The following is a 26,898-nucleotide window of genomic DNA, read 5'->3' as shown; positions in this document are numbered from 1 at the left end:
GCGAACGCGCCTGCGAACGCGCCTACGAACGCGCCTGCGAACGCGCCTGCGAACGCGCATGCGAACGCGCTTGCGAACGCGCTTGCGAACGCGCTTGCGAACGCGCTTGCGAACGCGCTTGCGAACGCGCTTGCGAACGCGCTTGCGAACGCGCTTGCGAACGCGCTTGCGAACGCGCTTGCGAACGCGCTTGCGAACGCGCTTGCGAACGCGCTTGCGAACGCGCTTACGAACGCGCCTGCGAACGCGCTTGCGAACGCGCCTGCGTACGCGCATGCGAACGCTCTTGCGAACGCGCTTGCGAACGCGCTTGCGAACGCGCTTGCAATGCGCTTGCGAACGCGCTTGCGAACGCGCTTGCGAACGCGCTTGCGAACGCATTTGCGATGGCATCTTCTTTACCTTGAAAACTTTTTTATAACACTCACTTTATTCTGTGTAATATTTTCTGAAAGTTTTTTTTTCTAAGGCCCATATTTTTTTGAGTTGTAACTCACGTGACACGTTCTTTAGAACGTGAAACTTAAAACAAAATTGAAATTGGATAAAATAGTGGGGTAACTAACTGTACTACACTCATTTTTCTTACAATAGAAGCCTCAGCTATTTTCTTTTTTCGTGTGTAATTCGTTATTCGAATTATTCTTATTCAAAACACCTCATTGTTCACCTACCACATCACGAAATAGATCCAACTGAACCAAAAGGGATAGTTCTTGTTATTTTTTGGTCGTAAGGGCGTGTATTGTGTTATTATGGGAGTTATAATACTATAGAATGTATCAACTGTTTCGTCTACTGTTTGTTTAGATTCAAAATAGCTATCCCAACGTATTTTATCTAATTCCTCTTTGATTTTATTGTAGTCTGCCTTAGAAAAATTGAGGCTAGGAAACTTATTAATTTTGGGTGGTTTGTAATTTTTAAGTTTTATATGTATGTCTAAAGGAGGGTGATGATTATCAATTTTTACAAGGGGGAATGGATTGATCATAACTTAAGATGAGTCTTTTGCGTTAGTGACAATAAGATCTAGCGTGCGGTAATTAATGTTTGTGACAGGATTTATTTGGTGGAGACTATTGAATGAAAGGGTGTCAATTAGCAGATTGTCGATTGGATTTGACAAGCAGATAGGGACTAGATCTTTGTTTGTATCTAATTTCCATTGGATGTGAGGCAGATTAAAATCACCCGCCAACAAGATCACCGATTTCTTCGGTAGTTTATGCTGAACAATATCGTTTAAGTTTGTGGTGAAGATTTTTAAATTATTTAAAGAGATAGGAGGAGGGAGGTATACTGCGCAAATAAATAGGGGGACGATGGAATTGCCTTGTTTCAGCTTAACAGCTAGCCATAGGTCTTCGGTTGAGGATTCCCATTGCAGCTTACGAATTGGCTGGAACTTATTTAGGACAGCTACAAGTACACCACCTCCAGAGATTTTCTTAGAATCAGAGGAGCTTCGGTCCCTTCTGAATACCGTGTATCTATTGTCAAAAAGTTCGCGATCGAAAACCGAGTCATTCAGCCAAGTCTCCGTAAAAATAACAATATCGGCATTTTGTTTTAAAACATTTGTAAAAAGTTCTTCTGTTTTAGTCCGAAGACCTCTTACATTTTGGTATGTAATTTTAATTTTAGTACAATCGTTTATAACCATTCAGCAAAAAACTAATCGAATTTAAGGGAATTCAGAAAGTCTAAATCCTTAACCACAAAGCTTTTTGACGTTATGTCCTTCCTCATATGAATACGGCCGTTTCTAACCCATACAAATTGAACGTTTTTGTCCTTGGACACTTTACGAGCCGCTGCGTGTAATTGTTTGTTTGTAGGTGATAGATGTTCACAAACGTACACAGGTTTCTGTTCCCCGGCGATGCCCAAATGAGATGAGTTAAGTTTATTGTCCTGATGAGTCCTGTTGAACGTCTTAACGGCTGCAAGTATTTTATCCCGAACCAGAAGACTGGGAAGTTTGACTATAATCGATCTAGGTCGGTTTGATGTTTGGTTAATTTTTGCAACACGATGATAGTTTATCAACTCGTTTTCCGGTAGCACGCAGCCCACTGTAGCAACAAGCTGCTGGATAGTTGTTTTAAGGTTTTCTGCTTTAAATTCTGGAACGTTCTGAATTTCTAGGTTACAATCTCTCGATTGTTGTTCAAGTTGATTCAGCTTAGCGCTCAAATCAGTTACTTGTGATCGTAATGAAGAGTTCTCCAATTCCAAATTTCCTATCTTCTTGGTCTTTACGTCCAGGTCAGCTTTGAGCTCGTCGCACTTCGATGACATGAAATTTACACTATCTGCGAGCTCCTGTATTATACTGCGTGTGCCAGAGTTTTCCTCAGCAAAATCTCGCCTTATATCTCTGAGAAGACGCGATAAAGATTCGTCGAGTTTTTTGTCGATGTACTGTTTGAGGTCTTCGCAATCAGCAGCAGGTGAGATCGGTCCTACTGGACGGTGAGGAGAATTGGAGTTACCACCCCGTTTGTCTGTAGATTTACACTCTGAGCACTTCCAATTGGCCTTGTAGGATTTCGATTCTTTAGAAAAGTTATCTGCAGGAATGCCCAGGCACTGGAAATGGTACGTAGAATTGCACTTGGAACAAATTTTAAGATCGTTTATCTTAACTTGCTTGTTACACTTACTACATATATTCATTGTTTTTAATTTCCCGTAATCTTGGTAAATTTTCTGAAGCTGGCAACTCTACGTCTTATCATAAATGAAGTTTGACGTTGTCAATTGATTTTGACATGTAAAATTTTGGTTGATTGCGGGTATTTAGCGCTGTGCGTTGTTTGAGGGTATAAAATTCGGTATTGTATTTTGCTATTTCTAGTTGATAAAATGAAAGTAAAGTTGAGATAACAATACCACAGCTTCCTTGTGAGATATATTTCACAAATCACACACTATAAACTTAATACTGGTAGAATTTTAATAATAATTTGAAGTTACTGTACGAGCGTATTTATCAAGGTAAAATGTTGCCACCAATCCTGTTTCTTTATTAATTTAATAAAATAAGGGTTCATACGCACTATGCGGGTAGCCGCATTGCGGGTAGCCGTCCGGCTGACCGCAGGATGCGGTTGCGAATGCGGCCAGCCGGACGGCTACCCGCAATGCGGCTACCCGCATAGTGCGGTTGAAGAACCGTTGCGATTTGCGGTCATGTCGATCCATTTCAAAGATGGAAATGGAAGAAGTTGCAGCTATTTACTACATTTACACACGTTACGTATAGAAGAAAAGCAAAGAAAGAAGTACTGGGTGCATCCTTATTTGCAAACACGAGATGAGAGCAAGCATTTTGCAACCACGTGCACACACTCACTCAATGGCGGGCAGCCGCAGACTGAACCGCACAGTGCGTATAGCAACCGTCCGGCTGGCCGTCACTCGGGCCGCAGCTCTCCGAGCAACCGGAGCGGTCTGCGGGTAGCCGCATCGCAGTGCGCATAGAAATGAATATTACGTACATAATTGTGCTTGCGGTCAGCCGGACGGCTACCCGCATAGTGCGTATGAACCCGACACAAGCCGCGTAAAATAAAAGGCCCATCAGGTACTTTTACAGTAACTTTTGTTTAATTTCGTTTTTTTTTCCGAGGTATTATAAAAGAACCGGGTAACCCGGTTCTACCCGGTTCTGAGCTCGATTTGGAACCGGGTTTCAGAAACTTGGAACCGGACTCGGTTCTGCATGCCCTAGCTAAGTAGTATATATTGGAAAAAAAACAAAAAAGAGCGTGTGTGCCAGGCAAACGTGTCAGAAGTGAAACTTCTTTGACAAAATTCAAAACCAAAATCGTCATACTCCATGACGTGACAGTATTGACATGACTTTACTCTCAATTTTACTGTCAACGCGCTCAAAGAACACTTCAAAAATCATAATATAAACATAACTTTACATTAATTTTTTTGTGGTAAATGTTAAAAAAATGTTATGACGATTTAAAAGTGATGTTATAGGAAGTCTAATTGAATAAAAAAGAAAATGGTTGTCTGTAAAGTCGGTTTACTGACGATAGTTGAACGTGACAACGTCTTAAGGCCGATTGTGCTTCTTTGTCGCTCGTTCCGCGCTCTCGCTTGCACTTCAAGCCTACACGGAACGCCTCAGAGCGAGGTAACGCCGCATGAGTCATGTTTTTTCGTGCGTGCAACCGGCTCTATCGAATTATAAGACGTTGTCACGTCAAAAAATGTTTGAGTTTGAGTTTACATTAACGTTCACAATGTCAAAGCTCACCCGCAAGCAATAATACTCCTTGTCGTTAGCGAAGGACGCGCCGAGCAGTTCGAACGCCTCGATGGCCTGCGCGCGAGTGACCTCCGACCGCGCCGCAAGTATCTCCACTACAGAGGCGCGAGCCCGTTCCGCCGCGCATTGCAACGGCGTCATACCTGGTGATATACCCACATATTATTAAGCTACTAGATTTCCGCCCGCGGGAACGGGAACTATGCGGGTTTTCCTTTCCTTTGCAAAGGAAAACCCGCATAGTTCCCGTTCCCGTGGGATTTCTGGGATAAAAACTATCCAATGTGTTAATCCAAGTTACCCTCTATATGTGTGCTAAATTTCATTGTAATCGGTTCAGTAGTTTTTACGTGAAAGAGTAACAAACATCCATACATCCATACAAACTTTCGCATTTATAATATTAGTAGGATTGCATAGCTTCTATCGCGGGCCTTGAACGCGGGGACCGAATCCAGAAATTCCGTAACGAAAAAAAACCTCACGCCCCCCACTCCGACGGGCGGAGGTGTGGCTTGAAGGCATTGCATGCAATACCTTTACCGCGGTAAGGTACCGCGGCGCCCACACGTCGTTTTTTATTTTAAAAACAAACAATCATTTACAGGAAAAAAACACAATAATTATAGGGAACTATATTTTCTATCACCAAAATTTATATTTGTCATCAAGTTGTATCACCTAATAAATAGATCTATCACCACGAAATATTTTCCTTCTCAGATAAACAAAAATTGTTCCCAGGTGTAAATTATCAAATTAATGTTAATATGTGTGTAAAATAAGAGATCGATAACCAATAAAATAATATTGCATTACATGAATATAAACCTCGTTCTTATAATAACAGTTTTATTACTTAAATAATAGCTCTGTGCTCAGAATGGTAGATCTGTCACCAAATAAATCGATTATCGATCCCTGACTGCGACTCCTTTTTATTTGATATTTTGTCACCAATACAGTAGTAACATTTTATTTCGTTCAGATATTAAATTAATAGTATACGTTACCAATTTAATAGATCAATTTATAATTTAAATGAAAAAATGATCAAAGGGGCGGAGACAAATTGGCGCTCTTTAAAAATTGACATATTATCGGATTAGCCATACAGCTTAAAGCTGACCAACCCCCCACCAGAAGCAAAAAATGTGCTTATCGGCCAGAAAAGAAAAAGGGGGCGCCCTTCGAAATCCAAACCTGCGCTGATTATTCAGTGATTATTGTTTTTTAACAATAAATATTGATTATTTTAACTTTAATTAAGTGTTTTATATACAATTATGCTAACCATTAGCCAGCTATTAAACCAGAGCTGATTATTCAGTGGTTATTATTTTTAAGAATAAATATTGATTATTTTAACTTTTAGTAACATAATATGATTTATTGGTGATCTCTTTACATTAGTTTGCTTAAATACTTATTAGGACACACCTATTATAATACATACAAAAACATTTATTTGGTACTAGACCTTATATCTCAGGATTTTAAGTGATTTAATGTGGAACTGATTTTGCATTGTTTGGTGACTACATTTTGGTGACAGATCTACTATTTTGAGGACAAACCTTATTATTTAAGAAACACAAAACTAATTAGATTGGTGATAGCTTAAATGATACCCTTAATTATACATAACCAGACCTATAGTCTCATGTAGTATGGGGATATTGCCGCGCTTCGCCATTATAATACATATAGCTTCGAAACTTCTGCGATGACCACTCTAGAACTTGGCATGAAGTTTAAGCATAATATAAGCCATTAATTTAATGATCTTAAAAAAAATTAAAAATATCCTAAGTTCGTAAAAAATTACAAAGAAAAATATTTTTTAATTTTTCTTAGGAATTTAAAAATAAATTCGAAATTCAAAATATGAGAATAAAAAGGTTTTTTAATGGGGATAATTATTCAGTCATCAATTTATTAAAAAAATCCTTTTCTTGAACTGATAAATACATTCAAAATCACACATGCCTCGCGCTTGCTGACATCTTCAAAGACCTGTATTTTAAAAACTAAGCTTCTAAATGCAAAAATATTTCGTATACATACCGAGGATATATACAGGTGTAACATACTAAAATATAACCGAAATCGGAAACCTGACCCCGAAATCTGTGTCCGCTTCGCGTGAAATGCCCCGTATATCAATGTAATTGGTATAAACCGTTTTAATTATAAATAAATAAATATGTGGTGAGGAAATTTTAGATGGGTATATTGGGTAATGAAAATTCACTTGCTTCGACCGCGAATCGAAGTAACTAAATATTAAAAAAATACAATTTTCTTAAATATTTGGATGCAGTTCTATTTCTTTTTAAAAATAAAGGAATGTTTCATTTTAGCAAAATTTGCTATCTCCAATATTTCAAGCACTTTCACTCCAGGGCCCATAGAAAATTGTGTTAAGGAAACCAGATGGCTGATACATATATAATTTTAAATAAATACCAATCAAATACCAATTTTAAATAATCCATGTACCCGGACTAAGCGGTTCGATTCCACATTCTTCATTCGAACCGCAAGGGACTGGAACGCGCTTCCTGAATCTGTGTTCCCCGACGAGTACAATATGGGGGTCTGCAAGCGAAGAGTGAACCGGTACCTACTACGGAAGCGCGTACCATCAGGCGAGATTGTGGTCAAGCGCTTCCCTATCTAGAATTAAAAAAAAAATCGGAATCGAGCCCACGACCTGTTGCTCGGAAGTCAGGGTCACTACCAACCAAGCCAACCGGCCAGTCAAATCTCACCATTCTGGTTAGTAAGAATCTTCGCGTTGTGGTCTATGAGCGCGCAGACGACGGCCGCGTGCCCGCACTCAGCCGCGAAGTGCAGTGCAGTTGCACCGCACAGCGCACGCTCGTCCACTCTCGCACCACTATCGAGGAGAAACTGTACCTGGGAAGTTATTCTTCAGATTATTATTACTGGAATTGTATATAGATAGTATAAAAAAATCGCTTTTAAAATCTATATTCCTATATCCGTATGTATCTTTAAAACTACGCACCGGAGTTTAATGCTGTTTTTATAATAGATGAGTGTTTTTAAATATAGATAGAGAGAGTGTTTTTAAAGTGATTAATGTTTCTGTATTGAATAAAATTTTTAGCTAACAGCAGTCAGTATGTTTCTATACAAACGTATTTGTAATTCCAAGGAAATAAAAGCAATAATATAAATAGTATCCATCCATCCGAGAACCATCAAATCAAAAATTTTTATCCTTGTTATCTCTGTTAGCTACCACAATCGAGAGTTTCGTACACGAAATTATTCGGTGTCTCATCAAAATAAAGCTACAAACGGAAAATTAGCTTGATAGTAGTCACTTGCAAAAATGGGCGATGTATCCTGAACTAAAATATTGAAAAATAATATTACTTAAAAAAAACGTTCATGATACTTTCAATTGTGTTTTATAAATATTTAAAGTAGAAAGTCTAGAAGTATGACTTAGAAAGTAAATTATATGTAATAAAGTGGAGGCATCGCAGCAAAAGGTTAACTTACGACATCCAAATGTCCCTTATAGGCGGCGATCATCAAGCACGTGTTATTGTATTTATTCGCCTTGTGTATGTCAGCGCCATGCCTGACCAAATACTTGACGATGTCCAAGCGGCCGTCGAAACAGGCCGCTCGGAGCGGGGTACTGAGCGTCTTCGTCGCGTGATTCACGTTTGCGCCGGCCCGCACCAGCCGTTTCACGATGCCCAGGTGTCCAGCCCCTGCTGCACACCATAATGCTGTAGCACCTGCGAATGTGGAACGAACTACTAAATGTCTGCTACCGAAGCCTGGACGAACATTCAAGTCTGCTGGAAATCCGACAAGCGTTACTATAAAACAGTTGATAGCCACGACATACTATTTCAAGCTAGAAATGTGAATATTGTTGTTACGAATGCAATAGAGCAAGTTTCAGCGAAGCACAAGATGAAATGTTAAAAACTAACTTATTTAATTTTCATTTGTTTTAGTCCTTTAGAAACATCCTTAGAAAATTAGTATGGAAAGCGTTATTTATTCCGTTCTCGAATACGCGTCCAAGGATTAATTGACCGAGTTAAACCCTTAACTAGCTTTATTTATCTCCTACTAACCGAATTTGATAATCTTGTCCTCTTCCAAATTAGAAAACTATTTTGGAATCGAGTTAGTTTCAAAGATAGAAGTGACAAATTTCCCAGAAAGTTGGATACGAATAGCGAAATTCAAAGAATCGCAAGCCAGCGTGACCAGCGAAACGCGTATTCAACATACGTGCTAATGCAACGCCAGCTGGATTTATAACGGGACGATACGTGAATTAATTGGTATAAATCATAAGCACAAAACAAAGCTCTGGACTGTTGCCAGACACAGAAAAGTCGGGACGATCGAAAACGTATACAATTCAGTTTCTTTGTGTACAAACGGAAGAGTTCTAATAATAACGCGCCACGCGCTCAGGATGACTGCGTAAAAAGTCAACGATCTACTCGTCCGCGAAAGATGTGGCTGCGGAAAAGTTTACTTACAAAGTAAAATGCATCGACAATGTTTTAAAAATTGGCACGAGTCCTAATTTCAAAATTTATCCTTGATTTCTCAGAAAGAAACCTAAATGTAATTCGGTACGCGTTGGACCTTTTGGCACCTTTAAACTTGAAATAAGGTATGAAAGACAAAGAAAATGATTCAAGCTACTCCTCAGAATATCTCTTTAGGAAGAGCAGCAATAAATTAATTAATAGAGAATTTAAAAGTTTAAAGCCACAAATCAAATCCAAAACATTTGAATTTTATTACAACCACCAAAAATGTGATTGTGAAAAATCATATCATCATAAAATCATAAGATTTATTTGTATATTCCATCAAAAGCTATCTTTTAAATGTTTGTTCTTGTTATTACGATTGTTAAATGTCACAATATTATGTTACTTGTGACCTACTTTACTGTAAAAATTTAAAACGTATGACCCTTGAAAATTTTCAATTTATTTTCGTATACGCTCCATTTCTGATTCACCGAAAATTATTTTTTAACAATTTCTAACCGATATTCTTATCGCGTATACATTCGACTTTCCGGAAACGTTTGCCGGCAATCCGCCAAGAAACTTTCCTAGTTAATGACTTTTTATTTGAACTGATGACACCACATTCTCATATGATACGCTTTGATAAAATACCGTCTTTGTATTACGTTTATTAACTCTTCTAATTGAAATGATCTTTCAAACAAAAGATACACATGGAACATATACATAGTACCAACATTCTTTTATATGTATCACTATGAATTGAGGAATTTGAAACTGGGGGAAAAGAAATAAAAAATAGATAAAAAAATATTACGTTAAACAATGTCTATTCATCACGTTAGAATGCGAATTCAGACCACGAGCCAGATTTTACATCCGATTTCTCTGTCATTTAAGCATAAAGAAGATAATTTAACAACAATTTTAAGGATGAATCTGATACAACTTAGCTGTGTATTATTAGTAATGTATGAAAATTGAAAACAAGTGCAGACAATTTTGTTTATGAACCACTAACCATCCTGGAGTATCCCCTTACCTGTAAATTGTTCATCAACACAATGGTAAAATACTGCAAAAGAACAAAGGCATAACTACAGTACAAGGCCTATATCTAGTAACTAATTGATTTGTGTAAGATAATTACCTTCAATTACGTATTCATCAAATTTGACAGTTCCTTCTGTCTCCAGTCTTACGGGGGGACGGAATTTCTCTAAGAGTATACGGACAGCTGCCTCTCGGCCATGCCTAGAGGCTGCGATAAGTGGGGTGCATTTCACTCCATCACTGCACACGTCCTGGAAATTAAAATAGCTCTTAAGACATAAGAGCGTTAGACTGTAAGTGATCTGTAATCTAAATAGATACTATCATGAAAATCTGGATATAAAATTAAAAATAATCCATACTAATATTATAAATGCGAAAGTAACTCTGTCTGTCTGTCTGTTACTCAATCACGCCTAAACTACTGAACCAATTTGCATGAAATTTGGTATGGAGATATTTTGATACCCGAGAAAGGACATAGGCTACCTTTTATTGCGAAATATGTACCACGGGCGAAGTCGGGGCGGACCACTAGTTTCTCAATAAACAAGTGTATGTTGATTTGTTAAAATCTTTGTTACTCAAAACAACATTAATAGTTTAAATACCGAACTCAGTCCAAATCAAACTATTGTTATAGTTGTATGGATGCTGTTTGTATGGATGATAACAACTAAATAATACACCACCAAATTCTTCATAATTTCCATAAATCTAGGATAAGGAATGACCTTAATTATAAGCATAAAATAAGATACATAATTTTTACAAAATTAGTATTTTTTATAGTAGATTTTACATCTTTTGTTCAATTTTTCATTCAACAATGTCACACCAAAAAACTACCATTTCAGTGATAATAATGCAATAAAGCAATTACACAATTGTTTATATTCAAAATTTAATTAAAAATAAAATTTTATCAAAATTTATTCAAAATCATTCATAGTAGTAAATGAATGCATTACCACATTACTTTACAAATTTTAAATTGCTGTGTCATTTAACATGGAATATTTCCAAAAATAAAATGATAAAAATCAACAAAAAACAATCAACAAATTTTTCCAGAAGACCTAATTAAAAATATCTCCGAAAATATAGTGTCAACAACCCTACAAAGATGTTGATAAATACAAATAACTAAGATAATATTTAGTAAACATGTCATTGACATTGTGTTTATTTCCGTATAGTATGCTATTCATATAGTTAATATGTACCTATTAAATGAGATTGAATCATGATGATCCTTGATTTTATGTTTACCTACTTCTATAATTTCATTATCTGCTTAGATACATTAAACATTGTTGAATAACAATCTTTTGTTACAAAATTTTTCTTGACCCCAATATTATTGAATAAATTTTATAACATTCTACTAAACTGTTGTTTTAATTACTTTTACTCTGCATACATTATTATTTTGTAATTATGATTGTAAAATGAAATATTTGGACGATTTTTAATTTACATAATAAAACTACTGTGTTTAGATTAGAAAGGAGATTCCGAATAGGTATATGTATGTTCCTTCTATTTCATGACCACACAAAAAAATTGCACAACGCACCCGAATCACGCAAAAGCTATCATAAAGTCTAAAGATTTACGTCAATAAAAATAGATATTAATAGCAACGTAGATTTCGTCTTATAAAGATGACTTGATTGAATGAAAAGCAACTTACGTTGTTTAGAAGGTCATCGATCTCGTCAGTATTTTTCTCATAGAGTAATGCGTAAAGGGTGAGAGCCATGCCATCTCGAGCAGCAAAAAATACTCTTTCTCTTAAACTGCTGGAAATATCATCCAACATCAACTTGTCCTCCATCGTAATGGATGGACAAAAATGGAAACAACTAATCACTATCACTACTAGTGCACTACAATTTTGTATTATCCACTGCTTGATCTATAGTTTTGCATTTGAAATTCTTCAATTCTTCAACATAAACGGAAAACGAGACGAGAACACGATCACTGAAAATATCTGAAAAAATTGTGGATCAGTAGTCAGTACATTCATGTTGACAGAATCTGATTGTCAAATGTCAATTTGACATAACTCATCTTGCACAGATGCAAACAAGATAAAGATTAAATATATTTATTATTTCAATTTAATACGACCGTATGGCGTATAATGTTAATAAAACGGAGGCTTTTATGGCTTTAAATAGAAGTAGAAATATATTTTATCTCACAGCTAACATCATAGATTGAACTTTGATTGAACTGCATCACAAGCGCATTTGAATGCAGCTGTAAGAATGCAACTCTAGACTGTAGCTGCCATCGGCCACGTCTTGTCCAAGTGGAATTCAATAGCCAATAGGGTTCTACTTTTCAATGCCTTTCAGTTTGACGTTTTTTGCTATTTGTTTTTGACGTGTAACCTACCGCTATCCATTTATTTACGAAACTTTATTAATTTTCTCGATCTCATTTCTAAAACAATTCTTCGTAATGTCGAGCGGTCAATGGGAAGTTGTTGGTAAGAATAAAAAATCACAGAATGGAAAAATGAAAAACAATAATGATGATAAAAAGCCGGCCAAAAATGGGCCGAAACTGGAAGATTTAGGTAAGCTCTCTCCTTTCTCTGTAGAATAATTCCATTCATATATAAAATATGTAATTAATAATAATTTTGCATAGTTCCGGCATCGCAAATAAAATCGTTTTATTCGGGAATGGAAATCGATGATACAAAAAAGGCGCCTAAAGATAAGAAAAAAGAGGGTGAAAAGAAAGGGAAAAAGGATAAGAAAGAACCCGCAAAGCCTAAACCACCAAAAACAATTGATGAAGCTTTAGAAGCGGTAAGTTCAAAGATTATAATTCCTTATTTGATTGCAATTTAATTTAGAAAAAACCATGTTGGGATCTACCTAATACGAATTTTTTTTTTTCGCATATATAAAACCTTGTGTTTAAAATTAGAAATAATCTGGAAACCTTGTAAAGATCAAATAGAAACCATATAAGGACTGATATAGTCATGTATTTTAAAGTTGCTTTCGATCTTTATGTATTTTATCAAAAATTGGATTAGTAGCTCTTAGTAAGTCTGCAGGTAAATGAAACATAATAACATAGAAAATTATATAACTTAATAATTTGCAATAACGTTAACAGGTTCTCTTGAAATCACTATAATTATTATTTTGTGCAAATTATATTTTTTATCTTCAACAATTTTTCACAGATTGATGCAACTGAACTAGCCAATCTAATAGCAACAAATAAAGTGAGATTTTCGAATGCACCATTAGTTTGGTTGAAAGAGCTTGCAAGCTTCCTCAATTCTAAGATTCCCATAGACGTGGATGATCCCACCTTTTCCCACCAACCCCCTACATATCCTGTGAATGTGTTACCGATCGACATAAAAGCGACACTTGACAATGTCCTACGGGACGCCGGAAAGGCAAACACTCAGTTATTCTTTGATGTCACACTTACAGCGCTTGCTAATGACATGAGTAGAGGTTTGTATATTTTATCATTTCGTTAATGTAACATTATTGTTGTGTAACAATTACACAATCATTAGAAAACACTGCTGTTTATTAATCTATAGAGAATTATAATGCCTGACCCAAAAAAATATTGAATAATGAAACTTATTGAAATTTCTTCTACTACTTAACTAAAAAGATCTGGTCTTCATTACTTTGATATTGTATATCAACCTAATTTCCAAAATATGTGACATTGTAATATTTATTTTAGGTCAGTCTGTGAACGGTCACAGATTGCTTCTCCAGATGTTAGCTCTAGAGAACCCTGAATTCTGTGTGACATCTCTACCAAAGAGTGTAAGCCTCAGGAACTCTTATCAGAATCGCCCACCAATTGGTCTTTCGTTACTTTGGGCTTTGGGCCAGGGTGGCTACAATAATTTTTCAGTGGGAATGAAAGGTAAAGTACAGTTCAGTTCTATCATGCAACATGTTAAGATGGTCAATACTATTTCATTAGTAAATGGACTGTCAATGAATATTTTTAGTTATCAGTAATCTTGTATCTATATGTATATTGTTTTAGTTCACATTCATATTTGTCATTAGTTTAAGTACATAAAGTTCAAAATGCAGAAGCATAGGAAAAATTATACCAAGTACTTAATTAATAACTCAGGCCCCGGAACCACAGTCACAATAGAAAATCTATTGTCTCTGGGAACGATCGGGCCGCTTGGGGCTCAATGGGTTAATTCAAAAATTTTATTATAGTTTAAACTATTATCTTCATATGTAGTTATCAAAAGAAAGGTGCCGAAAAATTGAAAGCTTCTTTGATTGAAATTTGTTAACTACATACTTAAACATCTACAGTGATAATAAATTATATAATAATTGCTTCTTAATTACTTAAAACTGTAAATGTAACAATTCAAGTCATTAAAATAAAGTAATTAGGACTACTGGTTGAAATGTGATAATAGAATGGTATTTTGAAATGCGGACATTAGTCATTATAAAAATTAACCAGTCGCATTACAGACACTTTAAACCTCAATTTTTTACCTTCAGTATTTCTTTTTAAAACATACTTCATGCTGGACTTTCATGCAGCCTCTATAATTAATTATATATGATGTCTAGATGCATTTTCATTATATAATTTTGTCCAAATTAAAATTCATTTCAATGATATGAAATACTTTAAGTAGTTCAGTACTTGATAATTTTATACTTACTCCAAAATGTTACAAATTATATAACATGCTTTCAAATTTTATTTTAATTTTTATTGTAAACTTTCAAACCTACTTTCACACCGAAATAATTTTAAGTATCCAATAGGTACAGTAAATGCTTTTGTAAAGTAAAATGGTCGCAAAAATATGATAACTCGTTTCATTCTTTATCTATTTTCTTAAAGAAACAAGAGTATTAAATCTCTCCCATTCATTTCTGATAACCTGTTATCATTTTGACACCTCACAAGGTAAGCTCCTGATAACAGATCCTCTCACTTGTGCTTTGTGTGTTCTGACAAACTATCGCCATATATTTTATATAATTTTATTGGCGAATATAGTTTCAATTTCGTTAAAGCAGGTAAATATTTAAAAAACCTCAATTGTTTTTAAGTTATTACCATTTAAAAGAATGTAGGTAAACGTGTTTGTCATTTTCGTAATTAATTACGTATTGATAGTGCTCTATCTATGAAAAATAACGTACCTAGTGTAACTATGTAAATTTTATTGTAACCTGTTTTGTTTTTGTTACAAAGATCATTTCATCTAAATTGATTTTTTAAGCGAAAAACAATTCCATAAATTTATGAAAATAGCCACAATGTTACTTACATCACAGGCGCTTCTTTTTCAACTCAATGTAGGTAGTATGTTTATTTAGACTTTAGAGGATTTATATCGTATTAGTAAAATAATACGAGGATAATTATATACTAATTTTAATGCAATTAAACCATTAAAATTAGTATATTAATTATCCTCGTATCCAAAGGTATCCAAAGTACCAGGAGATTTCCTCAAAGAAAGCTATAAACGCGTAGTAGATAGGTACATAATAATAACTTTTAAGCTATTTTTATCCTGCTACCATTTGATTTAAACTACACTTAGAAACTATAACCGGTAAAAGCCGGGTCTTTATTTGTTTTCCTTTCTTTACAGCCTGGCAAGAAATATTCCTCCCTATAGTCGAACTGAAAAATTACTCAAAGTACATAATTGGCTATCTATCGAAGCATCTAGACAGGCACGCAAGGATGGATAACACGAAAGTCAGTCAGGACCAGCTTTTGGCGATGTTCGACACGATCAATGGCAAGAAGAATAGTATGTCCAAGGAACTGTCAAGTGACCTTATCAAACAATTAGTTAAATATAAGGTAAGTACTCGCTTCGGCAGTACATATACATATACATACTAAATATAACGTACCTATGTTTGGAAATGTGGTATAGCTAAAATTAAATATTATGTATCATAGAATGGTTATCAATTATCATACGATTGGCGCTGGCTATCAGCATTTACTTTACCAATTTTGAGGTAAAATAAGAATAGAGGTCTTAGAGCGATGATATAGGCCTATAGCCTTTCTCGATAATTATGTTTGATATATAATTTATTTATAGCGGGTAGCACGGAAAGCTAGTAAAATAAGGAATTATAATGCATGCTGCTTTTCTCCTATATGCATTATTCATATACCATACAACTAAAGTTCACCAATATTTCAGGATATATACTTCAGTAAAAGCGGCAACAAACTGCAAGTGACATTCAACCAGCTGATGAAGAAGTTGCCAAACCAATACCTCAGTGGTCCCACATTAGATCCATATAATAAAGTTATTATTGAGAGTCTCGTGGACTGTCTGGCTATGGACGACTCCTGCAATGCCACCTGGAGACAGCTGTTCAACAGATGCAGTAAGCAAAGTGCCACGTTGATTGAATATATCGGTAAGTTCATATTATCGTAAGTTTAGTTGAAGTTATGTGTCGATTGTAAATGGAGAGATGTTGTTCGTCTAAGGAAGGCAGGCATAAAAATGTGCAACGTAAGGAAAATCTTATCAAAAAATACTTAACTGTTAACAAAAATAAAAATTTATATTAAGCTCTTCTTTTTTTCTTAAACAATTTAATATCTCTTAATTTTTAGACACCAACTGGGAAGAAGTTAGCCGAAGACTGAAGAAAAAGTCTTTGAAAATTACAATTACTCAGTTCAAGGAAGTGTGCGGGGAGACCTTGAAGGGTAAGAAGAAGGATGAAACTGTTGCAAAGGCGAATAAAATCTGCCAGGTATGTTATCTAATGTATAACCAAAAATGGCGTGTGTGCCGAGCACAGGTGTCTGAAGTGAAACTTCTTTCGCAAAATTGTCGCCATGACGTCACGTTATTGCCAAGACGCGACCTTGAAGTTTTTCTCTCATCGCGCATAAAGAAGTTCCACTTCAAAACATTGTTTTGTTTTCTAGAGCGTTGTCGTATTATCTTAACTTCTTTGCGTGAAAAATCTTAAATCAACCAGTTTCTATTATCTAAAATAATAATAAACAAATTATTGGATAAATAAGGAAATTAAATGTCATATTTGAACAATTGTACTATCATATTCTAATATATTTCATATTCTAGAATATTATTCCGACGAATATAAAAAATGTTCTCGTTTCTCTTTCTAAAACAAAATAAATAGGTATGTGACATTTTTAATGCTACAACCACTTTGAACTATAAAAATTAAGAACTATATAATATACATATGCATGAACTATGAAGTAGATAAAGCCTAATTTACATGACGAATTTAGCGAAATGGAATTAATTTAAAAAACCGGCCAAGTGCGAGCCGGACTCGCACATCGAGGGCTCCGAACAATTTTTTTCTTTTGAGGTTCCAGTTCTTAAATAGAATATAACGCGAAATTAGAGTAGTAGTTGAGGAGCATAATCTTCAATTATTAACAGACTTTTATCAGCTTCACCTATGTTTATATGTAACTGACTTCTCTAGAGTCTAGACTTGATTTTGCCGAACTACAAATGGACAGATTTAATTCAAACTTATCAAACCTCAAGGATCCGTGACAATACAACAATTTCGTGAAGCTTTTAGTTTTTAAACTGTGTTAATTATTATTTAGATATTAGGCGTTAACAATATTTTATCTCTATCTCAAAGACACGTGGCTTCTTTTGAAATAATAGGTATTTTCTTTTTAATTCAAATATCAACAAAATATTGCATGACACTACATAATTGTTTTGTTATGTAAATTTTGCTATATCACTACATAGTATAAAACAAAGTCGCTTTCTCTGTCCCTATGTCCCTACGTCCCTTTGTATGCTTAAATCTTTAAAACTACGCAACGGATTTTGATGCGGTTTTTTTAATAGATAGAGTGATTCAAGAGGAAGGTTTTAGTATACAGGGTGTCCCAAAAAGTAGTGATGAACGGAAGCTGGGAGGTAGAGGGCCTAAAGGGCTATCCGAATCACCCCCATGTATGTTATGCGATTTTTCATATTTTCGGAGTTATGACGTTTTTTTAAATTTTTCACCTATCGCCGAGTACGATGATATTTTCACTCATGGTAACGTCAATTATTGCGCTAGATGCTTGATTTTTTTTGTGTGCTAAGCTGAAAGATAGGCCAATTCAGTATGGTAACATTTACTATCGTCAGACCTTTGAATCATCATCATCATCATCAGCCCATATTATACGTTCCCACTGCTGGGACACGGGCCTCCTATGAGGGTACAGGCCATAATCCACCACGCTGGCCAAGTGCGTGTTGGCGGATGACACATGTCGTCGAACTTTTTAATTCTTCGACATGTCGGTTTCCTCACGATGTTTTCCTTCACCGTTCGAGCAGTGGTGATGTTACAACATGCGCAGATAAATTGAAAAATCAATTTATTTCCTGCGCGCTCGCCTGGTCTCGAACCTCGGACTTATCGATTCGAAGTCCGAGGTCTCACCACTGAGCCACCACTGCTCCACTGTCAGATCTTTGAATGGAATAAAAAAAAGAATTAAATGCCAAGAAAGATAAAATTACCCAGTATGTTCACCACTTCAAGGGCCCGTAAAAAAATAAAATCACATAAAAAAAGTTTTCCGTTTTGCTTTTAAAAACTTGCTCTATCTATCAGGTAACTACCCTGAAAATTTCAATTTAATATTCAGAAGGCTTCAATCGAAAAATTGCAATCTAAATGTGGTAAGTGCAAAAATTGAATTAACATGATGATTAATAAAAACAAATTAAAACCAATAACAAGGTGTTTAATTACCAGAATTTTTTAAAATGACCCCGCTGTTGCTTAATGTAAGTGTGACATCACCGTAAAAAGTTGTCTTTTAAATGTCTGAATGCCCTTTTATCATTTTTAATAGTTTCTTTTGCTACTATGAATTTTCGGGTTATTTCGTCCAAATTGTGGCAGTCTCTCGTCTTTGCAGTATCCCCGCGAAAAAAAATAAATGAGGTTTATGTCCAGGAACCGTGGAGGCCAGGCTAAAGGGCAAAGATACCCTGAAAGATGGATTGGTCGTTGCAGCCTGCGCATGCGCCGGTGACGCCTGCCTAAAAGCCTGGCCTTCACGGTCCCTCTACCTAAATCCCATTGATTTATTTCAATGGGGATACTAAAAAGACCTCAGCTACTTGAGAGAATGCCACAATTTGGACGAAATAACCCGGAAATTCATAGTAGCAGAAGAAACCATTAAAAATGATAAAAGGGCATTCAGACATTTAAAAGACAACTTTTTACGGTGATGTCGACTTACATTGAGCAACAGCGGGGTCATTTTAAAAATTTCTGGTAATTAAACACCTATTTATTGGTTTTAATTTGGTTATAATGATCATCATGTTGATAAAATTTTTTCACTTACCACATTTAGATTTCAATTTTTCGATTGAAGCCTTTTGAATAATAAAATGAAATTTTTAGGGTAGCTACCTGATAGACAGAGCAAGTTTTTAAAAGCCAAATGGAAAACTTTTTTTATGTGATTTTATTTTTTTATGGGCCCTTGAAGTTGTGAACATACTGGGTAATTTTATCTTTCTTGGCATTTAATTCTTTTTTTTATTCCATTCGAAGATCTAACGATAGAAAATGTTACCATACTGAATTGGCTTATCTTTCAGCTTAGCACACAAAAAAAAATTAAGCATCTAGCGCAATAATCGACGTCACCATGAGTGAAAATATCATCGTACTCGGCGATAGGTGAAAAATTGAAAAAAACGTCATAACTCCGAAAATACGAAAAATCGCATAACATACATGGGGGTGATTCGGATAGTCCTCTAGGTCCTCTACCTCCCAGCTTCCGTTCATCACTACTTTTTGGGACACCCTGTATAATTTATTAGGTTTTAGATAAAGCGGGCGAAGCCGCGGGCGGTAAGCTAGTTTGCTTATAAATTCATTTGATTATTAATTTTTCTTGTATTACGCCTGAACATCTTATTATTTTCCATTTTTCTTTATATGTCGCACATTTATATTTATTTTTCGTGAAGTACATACAGTCTCATATTTTATTTAGAATATTATATACAATATGTTTTTTTTATTCATTCGATTTAAATGTCGCTAGCTCTATTCTAAAAGCGATCTTTATGATTTTATTTTAAAACAACCAACATTTATATTAATATACTAGATTTCCGCAGGCGGCTTTGACCGCGTTTTCATAGAAAAACCCGCATAGTTCCCGTTCCTGTGAGATGTCCGGGATAAAAAGTAGCCTATGTCTTAGGTCTTCAGCTACCTAGGTACATAACAAATTTCACTGTAACGGTTCATTAGTATTTGCGTGAAAGAGTAACAAACATCCATCCATCCACACAAACTTTCCAATCGATTTACAGCCAATCAATTAAATATTAACCATTTATCCGGTTTCATTTTATAATGGAAGTAAAACCGGTTTTTCATACATGCCTACATTCCAATTTCGAATTCTATCATCTCGTGAACATTACATGTGCTTTCTCAATCAATGTTGAAATTTATTAAATCTTTTTATTGTGGTTAAAATTCAGCTTTTATTACTTTATTTGGTATTTTTCAATAGAAAATATTTATAATTTTTCCGTTGTAAAATCAAAGTGACAGAATAAATACTTATGAACACAGCTTATGAAACTACGTAGTACGTTGTCTATGGACCTAACAACTTTTTTTTTGTCATGGTCATACTGTCGTCTGTCAATGTCTTGTCAGTTACGTGACAATAGTTCGAGGGGGACTGTGTCGTCTTTTCCAATTATTTTAATTTTGTTCGAAAACTAGGTACCAATTACGAGGCGTATCTACTACGATTATAATATCAAGACGTGTTTAAATATTTTTTCAATCGATAAAGTTCTGTGAGTATCCCTTATTTTAATAATTCTAAACGTGCGTTAGCATTTAGTAAATTTCCAAAGGGCGTTGTTTATAGAAAACTACGTGGTTTATGGCTAAATTATACTAGAATTTCAAGTTACTTAATTGCGTAGAAATGTTTGGGCATCCGTATTTAACTGTAAACTTTAATACGCACATCCGTTTACTTTGCGGGAGCCTTACATTCCTATTATAGAATGCTGTTTTATGTACCACCGCAGTTTATAAATAAAGTACTTAAAAATGAAGTTATATGTCCTAGGTACTCTATAAATATTACAACCCGAAACTACGTAATATATATTACTTTATTTTTAAGAATTAAAACTACATAATTTAGTTTTAAACAATTATATTAAAAATAAAAAAAAATATCATATTAGTAAAGAAAAGAATAAAAGACCTCAAAATTACATTAATTTTAACTGAGTTTAACGCAGTTTAAGTTTTAATTAGAGCAAAAGCAAACACAATAATTGATTGATATTCGCAAGGAGGAAATTAATAATGTAATTATAGTGTTTACAACATAGATACTTGCTACAGCTATAGATTTACCTACTTGTGACATGATAATTATTAACACAAGTTCTAAGATACTTCTAAACTCACATAAACAACAAGGTTCCTTTTTTTCTTGTCTGTTAAATAATAATAAATGTATTCTTTAAATTTAGCATACCTTTTTTGAAATTAGTAAAATTTGTATTGTGAAATAACATAAAATACAGACATGCAACATAGACAGAAAGTTATGGTCTTACCACAAAACAATTTAAACACAGTCTAACTTTAAACCAGAGATCTGTCTTTTTTTTTTTTTTTTTTGTATGGTGTTTCTCAATGTTAGCCAGAAGGGCTACTACATTTTAACGCGGACGCGGGGGTGAACTGAAGGTTCACCCTGGTAGCGACATGCACAAGGGCGTCCCCCCTTGACGGGGACCACGAACCTCGGCTTGAGCTGTCTCTTGAGTGGAGGAGGCCAGAAGGGCCCTAATCGGACGGGATAGAGATCTGTCACTTTAATAGTTGTGTATGTGAAATACAACAAAACCAGATTAAAGTGAACCCGCACTTAAAGTTAAAGCCTGTCTAAAGTTTTTTGTGGTAAGACAGTTAATTTTTTAATATTGTAAAGAACAAATTCTGTCTAGATTTAGTATGTGAAGGATATTTACTTTTATAGCATATAGGTAGGTATATATGGAAAATTAAGGACAGCTAGTTTCCATTTTTCATTTTTAAATTATATACACTAACTAGCGGTCCGCCCCGGCTTCGCCCGTGGTACATGTTTACGTTTTCTCTACATAAGAACCATCCTCGTACTTCAAGGAATATAATAAAAAAAGAATTATCGAAATCGGTTCAGCCGTTCTCGAGTTATGGAATTACAACGAAAAGTGGCATTGATTTTTATATATTAGATGGAATATCCTATCCTACTAATATTATAAATGCGAAGGTTTGTGAGGATGGATGTGTATGTGTGTGTTTGTTTCTCTTTCACGCAAATACTTATCAACTTTAAACTTTCGCATTTATAATATTAGTATTAAGTATTATCTTACTATAATTAAATAAAACAATATTGTCTCCAGGATATTCTAGACAGAATGACGAGCACTAGAAGGTTCCCTTGGCTGTGGGCGAGCTTCTTCCTGCTGGTAGGCATTGCTGGCATCATCTCGTATGATGTGTCTAGAGTTGGCGGCAACTTCCCAAGTAAGTAATGCATAATTTGTTAAATTAGTGTTTTTATAATCTATACTAATATTATAAAGCTGAAGAGTTTGTTTGTTTGAATGCGCTAACCTCAGGAACCACTGGTCCAATTTGATAAATTCTTTCGGTGTTTGATAGCTCATTTATCGAGGAAGGCTATAGTGTATATATGACGCTAAGACCAACAGGAGCGGAGCAATGCGGGTGAAACCACGTGGCACAGCTAGTACAGAATTATACAGTATTTAATAGACAAAAAGTAAATCTTTCCTCTTTGTCTATTGTTTTTATTAACTTCACAAGTATTTTTGTACATATTTTTGACATTGATTTTTTTTAACAGTTCACCAAACATTGTTATATTTAGATACATGTGAGCCCAGTAACATTTATTTTTCACTTTGTTGATGGTAAATTCCCGTTACTATGTATCTTTGTTTCATTTTTTATTACTCAATGTGCTCAAATAAGATTAGTATGAGATAAATATCATTGATTCATATAATCATACTTGTTCTGCCCTGTGGATTCATCTGTGGATATGTCTATTACCAAACAATATATTCCATGTATTCAACTATTTTCAATCTAAATACCATCAAAATCAGTCCTGTGATTCAGCCATGGAAATGTATAAATGTAATAGATTTTTGCATAATAATATTATAATAGTTAATTTTTTTTTTCTTGTATCTATATTATAATTCTTTGATAATATTAATTTAATATTCATACAACTAGATCTATATTCTCGAAAGTATATTAAAGAAGCATATTAATTGCACATAATATTATGTTACTGTGTAAAGGTCAACCTGCACTTATATAAAATATCACATCATATAATGATAATAAATCATTGAAATGAGTTTAAAATGCTGCTTATTATATTTTTACAAACATTGTAAGCAGTATAGTGCATTGATAAGAGAAATGGTATAGGAAAAGAACTTTGGCTGATTAGATATTATTAACCTATGACACTACTTTAGATGCAGTTCTTTTTAAAATAAACAAGTTCAAGTCCGCGGCTTCGCCCGCGTTTTCAAAGAAAATCCGCGTAGTTTAATTTTTAACCCAAGGTTAATAATTCGTATATTTATAATGTCTTTATTTATTTCAGAAAGCACAACTGGGCAATTATTAAACGACCTCGGCCTATTGGAACAAAGTCAAAGGGCGTGGCAGAAATCATTGTCCAGTTCGGCGAGGGGCTACCTCTGGTTGGAAACCAATGTTCCTATCTACTACGGCCAAGTGGTAGAATTCTCCAAACCGTACTCACAACTATCGAAGGACCTATTCACTATAGCTGTGAAGAAAACCGGAGTTCTCTATGTCAACATTAAGGACTATGTAGCAGAGAAAACTCCAATTGTGATAGCGACCATCGACCAATACGCACCAGGTGTCATAGAAACAATACAAGTTAATACGGCCAATGGATTTTCCGCCGTGAAGAAATATTCAAATGATTATTACCAAGCTGCCGGTGAATATCTGTCGACGAAAGTTTTTGTGTAAGTATGTTGGGGTACCACCTTTTTTTTGGCATATTTCTTGTTCTCAAGGACAACAAGTCGTTTTTATGCTTGGATACGTTAATTATTGCAAATTATTAGCTAGATGTTTTTGTAGTTGTTATTTTTTTCTATGCTATGTTAAAAATATGTAGGTTATATTATAATGATCATGTTTAAGATAGATATATATTTATAATTTTTATATTAAGAAACTAGGATATAGAATATTCTTCCACCAGACCTGTCACACATTCTCTTTCTTTTTTCCATTCTTCTCCACTTCCGTCTATTCATTACAAATACAAATTCATGTTATTCAATTTTTTCCATCTGTTTTGATACATAATGTGAAATTAACTGAAAATTAAGAGTTTGTATTAAATTCAATACATAATTTATTTTGATTTTTTTAGTGAAACTTCTTGAGGCACGTTGAGAGTAAAATTTCAGGGTCACCTCATGGTAATACCGTCACGTCATAGAGTAATTTTTATGTCTTTGAATCTTGCCAAAGACATTTCACTTCTGACACGTGTGCTCGGCACACACGCTCTTTTTGTGTTTGTTCTTATTGGATGATGTTGTTACAGAGGCGAGTGGGCCCCGGAGATCCTGCAGAACAAGACGCAGCTAGCGCTGAATGCGACGCGGTCGCACGTCAACAACTACTTGCACTGGTTCAGGCAACAGGTGCACATCTACTCGAAGATTCCCTGAAGAATTGCCGTCTCGTGATGAATCTCAGTGACATTGTGAATGTTTTGTGAAATGCTTTAGTGCGATTGTGTCAACCGGCGTTCAGTTTATCATAGTTTTAAACAGTGAGCAGTGGAAGCAATAAGTAACATAGATTATATTATCGGTACAATATGTATGCCATTTGGTTGAATGTTAAGTGAATCTATTTTTGTTGTGAATCTAATGCCGAGTTTGGTATCTGTATCTTTTGGTGTAAACCTTGTAATAATGAAGTGTTGTATTGTATTCTTGTATTTTGATTTTTGTTCTATGTATAATCGAAAGTATTCTTAGTATTCTAATGTACAAATGAATTTCCGCTAAAGATATTAAATTTTAAATTATTTTGAAGGTTGACACAATTTTACTGTTCTATGTTAATGTTTTAGCCCTATGAGTTATGTTTCTGTGCTGATTTCAATTTGTGTGGTGCTGCACCACTACCTTTATAAGGAAACGTATTTTAATAAATTATTCATTCGGTTACAAATTAAAATTATAATGATATACATGAATATTTTACTGGTTATATTAATTTTATGAATCATTCAAGTATTTTGTTGTGAATATTAAAGCACCACATTTATTAGTTTCATTAACCTATTCTGATTTGAAATTACTCCACATATTGTTTTTTTTTTTCATATTAATAAGTTTTTTTTAAATATATACATATATCTAACTTAAGCAAACTAAGGCACAAATTGTTCTTGATTTTTATTATTTAGATGTAAAGCCACAACGAAATTTGTTATTTGGAAATGTAGGTGCGGTGTCTTGCAAAACACATTGCTGACTGTGTATAAAAGACTTAAGAATAATATTTACACCCTTATCTAACCCTAAAAATCTAAATTATACAGTGAATAATCCATGACACTAATTAGATCGTTACAGTATTCAAAAACATTCCTTTTGCATTTAATGAAATTTCTTTGAGATCATGATTTGCAGTCATCTGGGTATTGTCAAATCACAGTGTTAAGATAGATTATGTTAAATATAGCGCTATAAGTTTTTGTAGTGTATTTATTTGTGTTGAGAGTGTGTTTTAAAGTTTAATACAGAATCGGAATTAAACCATCTTTTATTTTCCTCCATATTTCCAGCATGTTTTTTTATACAGGGTGTCCCACTGTTGCTATACTAAGCTCAAAGGAGGTTTTTTTTGCATACGCTGAGTACATAAAAAATACTTATAAAATTTCTGACGCATTTTTTTTTTCAAATAGATGAATTATTCTTAAAACTCAATGTGTACGCCTATAACAAGCAACCCGCCCAACTTTGCCACCAGCACGTGAGCTATCGTTTAAGATTGTTTTCATAGACAAAATGCTCACTTTAGAGAAGCGGTATAATATGCCGGTTGCGCGAAGCTAGAGAAGAACCGTGGATTTTCAGGAAAAATTTAGCAAAAATTTTTGACATAATTTTGTTGTGTATTTTTTACGTGATCAGTGTATGCAAAACTACAAGTCCTTTCGCGCTTAGTATACCAATAGTGGGACATCCTGTATATATTATGTATTTAAAAAAAGCCCTATGATACTTGGGGATAGCTTTCGAATGATGAAAGAATAGATAGGTATATATTATAAATCGGTCTAGTAGTTTTTGAGTATGTCCATTACATACAAAAATACAATTGTCCATCAATGATCATTCCGCCTTACAACTTATGTAAATACTAGCTGATGCCCGCCACTTCGTTCGCGTAAACTTTAGGGTGAAAAACTGGAGCATTTTAATTAAATTACCTGTAACACATATATATATAAATTTTACATAGTCATATGTAACTACATAATATATGCCAAAGAACTGTCCTCTGGTTCTTACGCGACAACCCTCCATGGATTTTCATCTTCTCTCTCTGAACTAATACATTTTTTAAATAAGTTTTAAATTTAGCACTACTAAACTCTTTAATACAATGAGGAATTCTGTTGTAAAAGCGTATACGTTGACCCATAAATGAATTTTTAACTTTAGCTTACCGGTAAAATAGCATTTCAGTTTTATTTCTGATCCTTGTGCCATAAAAGTGTCTCTCTTAGCACGTAAATTATATATAT

The 26,898-nt window shown here is 34.5% G+C and overlaps 2 protein-coding genes across 6 annotated transcripts in view; one reads left to right on the top strand and one right to left on the bottom strand.

Annotated features, from left to right (window-relative positions):
• Positions 1–11,937, bottom strand: part of LOC123698831 (protein fem-1 homolog B) — a 48,283-nt gene extending 36,346 nt beyond the window's left edge. For 2 of the 4 annotated variants that reach the window (XM_045645604.1, XM_045645605.1), the window contains exons 1-6: positions 11,597–11,937; positions 9,998–10,151; positions 9,890–9,922; positions 7,832–8,076; positions 7,069–7,216; positions 4,283–4,437 (exon numbers count right to left, since the gene is read on the bottom strand). In XM_045645604.1, coding sequence (XP_045501560.1) covers positions 4,283–4,437; positions 7,069–7,216; positions 7,832–8,076; positions 9,890–9,922; positions 9,998–10,151; positions 11,597–11,740 — 879 coding nt within the window. In that variant the 5' untranslated portion in view covers positions 11,741–11,937. The remainder of the gene's footprint in view (positions 1–4,282; positions 4,438–7,068; positions 7,217–7,831; positions 8,077–9,889; positions 9,923–9,997; positions 10,152–11,596) is intronic. The other 2 variants (XM_045645606.1, XM_045645607.1) reach the window with 1 other exon arrangement.
• Positions 1–25,900, top strand: part of LOC123698832 (transmembrane protein 214) — a 196,704-nt gene extending 170,804 nt beyond the window's left edge. The window contains exons 1-10 of one of the 2 annotated variants that reach the window (XM_045645608.1): positions 12,279–12,493; positions 12,568–12,731; positions 13,118–13,400; positions 13,645–13,833; positions 15,563–15,780; positions 16,136–16,361; positions 16,564–16,706; positions 22,436–22,559; positions 23,683–24,079; positions 24,673–25,900. In XM_045645608.1, coding sequence (XP_045501564.1) covers positions 12,376–12,493; positions 12,568–12,731; positions 13,118–13,400; positions 13,645–13,833; positions 15,563–15,780; positions 16,136–16,361; positions 16,564–16,706; positions 22,436–22,559; positions 23,683–24,079; positions 24,673–24,799 — 1,989 coding nt within the window. In that variant the 5' untranslated portion in view covers positions 12,279–12,375 and the 3' untranslated portion in view covers positions 24,800–25,900. Of the gene's footprint in view, positions 1–12,278; positions 12,494–12,567; positions 12,732–13,117; positions 13,401–13,644; positions 13,834–15,562; positions 15,781–16,135; positions 16,362–16,563; positions 16,707–22,435; positions 22,560–23,682; positions 24,080–24,672 lie in introns of those variants that run through there. The other variant, XM_045645609.1, reaches the window with a different exon arrangement.
• The last annotated feature ends 998 nt before the right edge of the window (positions 25,901–26,898 follow it).

Source organism: Colias croceus, chromosome 17 (assembly GCF_905220415.1).
Source record: "Colias croceus chromosome 17, ilColCroc2.1".
In the NCBI taxonomy this organism is placed as follows: Eukaryota; Metazoa; Arthropoda; class Insecta; order Lepidoptera; family Pieridae; genus Colias; species Colias croceus.
The sequence above is the reverse complement of the archived record's forward strand: the minus strand, read 5'-3'. Positions and strand labels throughout refer to the sequence as shown.